This window comes from Littorina saxatilis, linkage group LG3, assembly GCF_037325665.1.
Source record: "Littorina saxatilis isolate snail1 linkage group LG3, US_GU_Lsax_2.0, whole genome shotgun sequence".
NCBI lineage: Eukaryota > Metazoa > Mollusca > Gastropoda > Littorinimorpha > Littorinidae > Littorina > Littorina saxatilis.
This window is the reverse complement of record NC_090247.1, coordinates 2,594,841-2,602,340: the sequence shown is the minus strand read 5'-3', so window position 1 is coordinate 2,602,340 and position 7,500 is coordinate 2,594,841. Positions and strand designations below refer to the sequence as shown.

At 48.8% G+C, this 7,500-nt stretch overlaps 1 protein-coding gene across 1 annotated transcript in view; it reads left to right on the top strand.

The window, feature by feature from the left end:
• Window positions 1–7,500, top strand: part of LOC138961384 (neurotrypsin-like) — a 16,620-nt gene that overhangs the window by 6,898 nt on the left and 2,222 nt on the right. Inside the window, exons 6-8 of the mRNA XM_070333000.1 lie at window positions 5,749–5,843; window positions 6,426–6,516; window positions 7,434–7,500. The exon at window positions 7,434–7,500 is cut by the window's right edge and continues 135 nt beyond it. Of these exons, the coding sequence (XP_070189101.1) occupies window positions 5,749–5,843; window positions 6,426–6,516; window positions 7,434–7,500 (253 nt within the window). The remainder of the gene's footprint in view (window positions 1–5,748; window positions 5,844–6,425; window positions 6,517–7,433) is intronic.

Sequence of the window (7,500 nt, the reverse complement as noted above, 5' to 3'; positions counted from 1 at the left end):
GCTATTGTATGCGCTAACTGTGATTACTTCCCTTTCCTTTGTTTGTGAATCTTTGTTGTTGTACGTTCAGAGTTTTCCGTTGCAGAGAGCTGAGCGGGGTTAGCGAATTTGTTATTCGTTATACTCAGTGTTCTCTACATTGTTGTTTCGCATTCTGTAACAGGTTACATTTCTATCGTCTTGTTTTACTTGGATTTTTCTCCATATTTTGACTTTGTTGGAATTGGGGGGGGGAAAGGTCCGAGGACTTCTGTCCTAACCCAGGCTGTGGGAAACACTCTGTTTCACCGCAAAAAGCAGCCGATAAAGTAGGCCACGGCTGTGGGAAACACTTTGTTTTACCGCAAAAAGCAGCCATAAAGTAGGCTACGCGTTTTGTTCTACACCGTTTGGATTTTTCTTCTGCATTTTCTGGTTGCTGGATTTTTGTATCCGTTTCATCACCGCGTGTTCTAGCTATGGCTGCGTTAGACTAACTTTTGTGATAAAGCTTTGCTAAACTAACCATGGCTACAGGGGGATCTCCTACGAGGAGAATAACTTTTGAGACTCCTGGTAGTGAGGAACAGACAGAGCGAGACGTACGCGTTAGAGGGCGTAGTTTAGTTAAACGCAAGGAGTTGGAACGTAGGGAAGACATAGAGCGACAGACGAGAAAAGAAGAGCTTGACAGACAAGAACGACAGGCCGAACGTGACAGACAGGACAAGAAGGACGAACTTGACAGACAAGAAAAGAAGGACGAACTTGACAGACAAGAAAGAGAACGAGACAGACAAGAAAGAGAACGACAGGCCGAACGTGACAGACAGGACAAACAGGCCGAACGCGATCACCAGCTAGAACTAGCTAGGCTACAGGCCGAGAAGGGTACGCTTACTCAGGCTAGCGCGCCGACGTTTGTCGCTGACCGTACGAGACTGCCGACGTTCGACGATGACAAAGACGAGCTCGACGACTTTTTACGCCGGTTTGAGCGTATTGCATCTGACCAGAAGTGGGAAGAGGCCACGTGGGCTAGCCGCCTCAGCACTTGCTTAAAAGGACGCGCATTGCAGCTCTACAACGCTTTGGATGACGAGGAGGCGAGGGACTATCAGGCACTAAAGAAGGCGTTACTCCAGCGCTTCAACCTGACTGCTGAAGCCTACCGACGACGTCTGCGGAACAGCAAGAGACTGAGCGGCGAGCTGAGTCATCAGTTTGTGGCACGTCTAAATCTTTACCTGCGGCGCTGGGTGGAGATGGCCGAGAAGGACTGGACCGTCGACGACCTTGCCGACCTCATTGTCATGGAACAACTGATGTCCAGCCTGCGACCTGAGGTGGTGACCTTCGTGCAGGAGCACCAGCCAAAGACTGCTCAGGAGGCAGCCGACTGGATCAGAGTACACGAGGACGCCCAGGCGATCTCCGGCAAATCTTCAGGCTCACGGCCGGGAAAATCAGGAAATTCAGGTTCTTCAGGACCCAAGGACGGGAAGGACGATCAGGGACACAAGGGATCAAGTTCCAGAACTGACATCCAGTGTTTCTACTGTAACAAGCGGGGCCACGTGAAGAAAGACTGCCATAAGAGACAGGCTGACCAGAAGGGCGTACATTTTGTGGGCAGTGAGGAGCTCAGGGACGTCACGAGCTCATGCACAATTCCACAACTCTGCGTTCCGTGCTCCAGGAAACATTTCCAGCCCCACTGCAACGTCTACGTCAACGGAGTGAAGGGCGAAGGTCTGCGGGACACCGGGGCAGACATGATGGTGGTCCGGGCGAGTCTAGTTCCAGCTATGGCCTACACAGGAGACAGCATCAGGGTGAGAATGGCCGAGGCATCTCACGCTTACGACCTGAACACGGCGGTGATCAAGGTCGTAACACCATTGTTCACGGGGACCATTGTGGCCGTCGTCATGGACGATCCTCCATGCGACCTGCTCATTGGGAACCGTGTCCAGTTTGTGGACGGCGTCACCAGGGAGGTTCCCGTTTATCGGTCTCCCGTCGTCATTTCAGTTCTCACGCGGGCACAGGCGGAGCGAGAGGGCAAACCTCTCAAACCCCTACCTGCTGCTTGAGCTGCCCTGGGGAACGTGATCCCCGCGCTTCTCGCGAAGGCTCAGGATTCGGACCCGACATTAGCGACTCCTCGGGAGCACGCGAAGTCGGGGAAGGTGAAGCTGAGCGGGAAGCATGGGAAGTCAAAGTTCCTCAGGGAGAAGAAGTTGCTCTACCGTGAGTTCAGCAACAAAGAAGGAACTTTCAAACAGGTTGTCGTGCCTCGCGAGTTTCGCGAGGGAGTCATGGCAACGGCACACGACTCGATTCTGGGAGGTCATCTTGGCACCAAGAAGACCACGGACCGTGTGTGGCGCCACTTCTATTGGCCAGGCATCTGCACGGATGTCCGACGTTTCTGTGCGTCATGCGACAAGTGCCAGAAGGTGGTTGCCAAAGGAAGGGTGAGGAAGGTCCCCTTAGAGAAGATGCCGCTCATCGACGAACCCTTTCGTCGGGTGGCAGTTGACATCATCGGGCCCATCTTGCCTGCGTCTGAGGACGGAAACAGATTCATCTTGACCATGGTGGACTACGCCACTCGATACCCAGAGGCGATCCCTCTGAAATCGATCGAGGCTACGCGAGTAGCTGAAGCACTGGTTACCATGTGGTCCCGGCTGGGAATTCCATCAGAAGTTCTCACCGACAGAGGCACTCAGTTCACGGGAGGAGTGATGGCGGAGGCAGCACGACTGCTATCACTGGAGCAGCACTTCACCACTCCTTACCATGCCCAGTGCAACGGACTGGTGGAAAGGTTCAATGGTACCCTTAAAACCATGCTGAGGAAACTAGCTCAGGAGAAACCACGCACGTGGGACAGGTACATCCCAGCATTGCTTTTTGCATACCGCGAGGTTCCTCAGGAGAGCTTGGGTTTTTCCCCATTCGAGCTGTTGTACGGCAGACAGGTACGCGGTCCCATGGCTATTCTGCGTCAGGCTTGGACGGACGAAGAAGCTGACGAGGAGGTGCAGACGACAGCGACCTACATCGTAGAACTCAGGAACAGGATTGAAGAGACCTGCAAACTGGCTCAAGAGAACCTGGGAAGAGCAGCACAGCGTTACGCGCGAGGATTCGACCGCAAGGCACGGCCGCGCAGCTTCAAGATCAGAGAACGGGTGTTGCTACTTCTACCTGTCAAACACAACAAGCTACAACTTCAGTGGCAAGGACCTTTTGAGGTGACAGCGAAGGTGGGCCAGAACGACTACAGGATCGTCATGCACGGGAAAGCACGCCTGTACCACGCCAACCTGCTGCGCGCCTACATCGAGAGGACTGCCTACGGGGAGAAGAACAAAGACCAGAAGAACAAAGACAAGAAGAGCAAAGACAAGGAGACAGAGAAGGTTGCAGTCATCAGGGGTGAAACGAGGGGTTGCTCGTTCTTGAGGACGACCTTTCTGTCTGGAAACAGACCATCAACCTCTGCAATACCTTCAGGTTGCAAGGTTGGCAAACGCCAGACTTATGCGCTGGGCGTTGATCCTCCAACCGTACCCATTCACGGTACGCGTCACTCCAGGCACCAACAATGTTGGAGCTGATTTTCTCTCTCGGGCTGTAGAGGAGAACATGACTGGGAGCGAAACCGAGGTTTCGTCTTGAAGAGGGGAGGTGTGTCACGATTAGGTGACAGGGATCAAGAAAAGGTCACTCGGTGGGGTGCCCTCTCTTGATCCAGTGCGACAGAAAGCGTCTGTTTTCTGTTTTCACCGGATGTGGATTCTGCTGACAGCGCCAAACAAGCACGAGATTTCTGTTTTGCACGCATTTCACGGGGATAATTTTGCTTGGCGAGGCAGAATTGTCGATAGCTGAACTTGTTAGGTGACAAGGTTAGTCACGTGTTATTCTCAAGGTTGTCTGTGAGAGACACAAGGACGGCGCACTTGACACCCAGCAGCAGAAGTAGAAGGATCGAATACACAGTTTCTAGAGTATGATGGTTTTCACCGAATAGGATATTCGGCACTCTAGAGGAACTTCCACGAGTTATCACCTTCTCACTGCCACATGTTTTGCTGAGGACGAGTCGTCAACTTTCCTTTCGTCGTGCGATGGTCTTCGCATAAGTATTCGACAAGGGGTTTCTGGATGTTGTTGTCACTGTTGACGAACAGAGGCCATTCCAGGGAGGAAGCGGGTTTTGCTTCCATGAGAGTGCTACATTCATAGGCTGTTTGAGGTAATAAATCATTATTTAATGCTGTTGACGAGTCTGTGTTTGTGGAATGAAATACTCTCTGTTGTTCTCTCCAGGTTAGCGCATAATTTGCTCTCTGTGACGCTAAAATACTAATCTGTATATGGTTTTTGCAGATAGGGAGAGAAAGACGAAAAGACGGCTGTTTTGTTGTTGTGAAAAGTCCATTAATTTTGTGCAGGCCCACGTGCTCGGTGAGATATGTAAAGATGACGTGTTTAAAGGTGGAGGGTGAGGGGTAGCTGACATGTTTAGTGCACCGATGCTTTTCTGTTTGCAGCCTTCGTTTTCCTAACTTCTGTTCGGCTGCCTTTTGGGGGATCACGCTAACCAGCACAGCGGCTAACCAGCGAACCGGCTAACCAGCTAACCAGCGAACCGGCTAACCAGCTAACCAGCGAACCGGCTAACCAGCTAACCAGCGAACCGGCTAACCAGCTAACCAGCGACTGGGTGCGGCGCCTGATGCCTCCACAGTTCCCTGCTTCGTCACCACGCTAACCAGCACTTCAATTCGACGGAGCAGTTGTGGAGGCTAAAAGACTAATTACAGGACGTCCACCCAGTGGCGAAAGAAAGCTAAGTGCACCATGTCTTATGCACCCCGTTGACCACCGTTGTCTTTTATGTTATCTGTGATTATACTCGAGTAGGGACGACGTGGGGTGTGTGACACCTGCATGAACTAGCACTTTTGGAGCAGAACAGTCGTATTTTCTTATCTTTACACGGGATCAGCGTGTTACTATAATTTTCTATTCTAACTGGCATTTTGTCAGTGACCATTGGTTTTTTACGTTTTTGTGAACGTAAAAAGAACATATTTTGAGTGAAGTCTCGAGGGAGGTGGCGAGTTTTTACATAAACAGGCGTCTGAAACTTATACTTTTGTTGTCTCTATTTAATTGTATGACTGCGAGAGTGGATCGTGGTGTGGTTAGTTAGTTAGTAGTAACTAACCGTTTCATAATCGCCTTAAGTGATATATTGAAACGTGACAGAGAGAGAGGCAGAGAGAGGGAGAGAGAGAGAGAGAGAAAGAGAGAGAGAGAGAGAGAGAAAGAGAAAAAAGAGAGAGGCAGAGAGAGAGGGATAAAGAGGAGAAAAAGAGAGGCAGAGAGAGAGAGAGAAAGAGAGAGAGAGAAAGAGAGAGAGAAAGAGAGAGAGAAAGAGAGAGAGAGAGAGAGGGATAGAGAGAGAGAGAAAAGAGAGAGAGAAAGAGAGAGAGAAAGAGAGAGAGGCAGAGAGAGAGGGATAGAGAGAGAGAGAGAGAGAGAAAGAGAGAAACAGACAGGCAGAGACAAAGAGAGAGACAGAGACACAGAGAGAGACAGAGATGGGGCGATAGAGAGGGATAAAGATAGAGACAGAGATAGAAACAGGCAGACAGATAGACAGACAGACAGACTTCTTGACTCTTCCTGCTTCATCATTTTTCCCCCATGTTATCTATTGGTGTCTCATGTTAATGTCTGCAGAGAGCATCCAGGCCCAATGCCCCCCAGACTTTACGGAGCACAAAGGTTTCTGCTATTTTTTCAGCGAGGAAAAACTGTCAATGGAAAACGCTACGGTAAAGAATGGATTCAAATTGTTTGTTGTTGGTGGCATTGTTTACCTTAGTCGCATCAAAAAACTTTCACGCGTTTTGATACATGTTGACGGGCGCAGTGGCGTGGTGGTAAGACGTCGGCCTCCTAATCGGGAGGTCGTGAGTTCGAATCCCGGTCGCTGCTGACTGGTGGGTTAAACGTGGAGATTTGTCCGATCTCCCAGGTCAAGTTATGTGCAGACCTGCTAGTGACTTAACCCCCTTCGTGTGTACACGCAAGCACAAGACCAAGTGCACACAAAAAAGATCCTGTAATCCATGTCAGAGTTCGGTGGGTTATGGATACACGAAAATACCCAGCATGCCTACTCAACGAAAGCGGAGTGAAGCTGACTATGCTCTCAGAGTTTTGTGTGGGGAACCCAAATGGGTAAACCAGCTCACACGTAAGCTAACCAGACAATTCTGGAACGCTGAAGAAGAAGATACATGTTGATGATTTAAATACGGTGTTTGCTTGGGACGATGTTCTATGTGTGTTGTAAAAGGGCCTGAGATTAAAGGAAAAAACGAAAACTGTACCTCCGTTCTTTGTTCATTTAGAAAAAGTGCCAAGAACTGGATGGCCACCTTCTGGAGATCAGAGATCTTGAAGAGAACACCTATGTCAACCAACTCATCATCAATAAAACAGGTGAGGCAATTAAACCACTCAACCATATACAAAACTCCATGACGCTACTTGAAACCACCTTCGGCTCGGGTGCCTCGTTCACCAGGAGCTGGAGTGCGACAACCATCCCTCCCTTGCGGTGGCCCCTTTTTTTCTTCTTTTTTTTTTTGCAATCTAAAGTCGGGGTCAAACCCGGGAACATGGCCCTTATGGTTTTACCGTGAGTGCGTTAAACAATACTTTTCATCAACTCACTTACTCACAGGGGAGTGACCTGCTTAATGTTTTAGCGGTCAGACCGGGACTGTTTTTGTTGATCGCATTAGAAATGAACAAGACAAACTAACATTTTAATTAAACATATCAAAGTGAGTTCTCCTCAAAATGACCTTTCTTTTAATAATTCGCAATATCTTGAAAAAAGCACCGAAAAGCAAATTCTCAGTAAACATTGAAGCCCGAATGGCGGAATCTTACTCTGAGGATCGCTTCGGTTATCATTTTGGCCACAATTACCCGAAAACAGCACCGTTAAGGAGTCATTACTCATATGCTGCTGAGCGTTAAATGTTATCGGACATGACTGTCTAATAATGATAGCATTTGCTGGTAGTTTTAAAGAATACATGGTATCGCAAATTTAAGGAAGCTGTTGCAGGGTACCTGCAGCTGGATAGAATTTCGACATAGTCACGTTGTGTCGAAAATGAATCGAAATCGTTGGAAAAAGCGAGAATTTTGACTGCGAAATTCGAGTCATTATAGAAACTATGTTTTCAAGTTCAAGGGATGTAACTTCTGAGTGCAAAAGGAGAGCATTAATTCGGGACACTATTTTTTTAAATTTTTTTATCCATTTGGTTGTAGCCAAAATTAGTCTGCAATGCTGCCACACCATTCATAAAGTCAAAAAATATGCGAACTTTGTTTTTGAACAGTTCAATCCCTGTGGCTTGGGTTGAAGAAGGATGAACAAGGGGACTATATTTTCGACACGGACAAAAG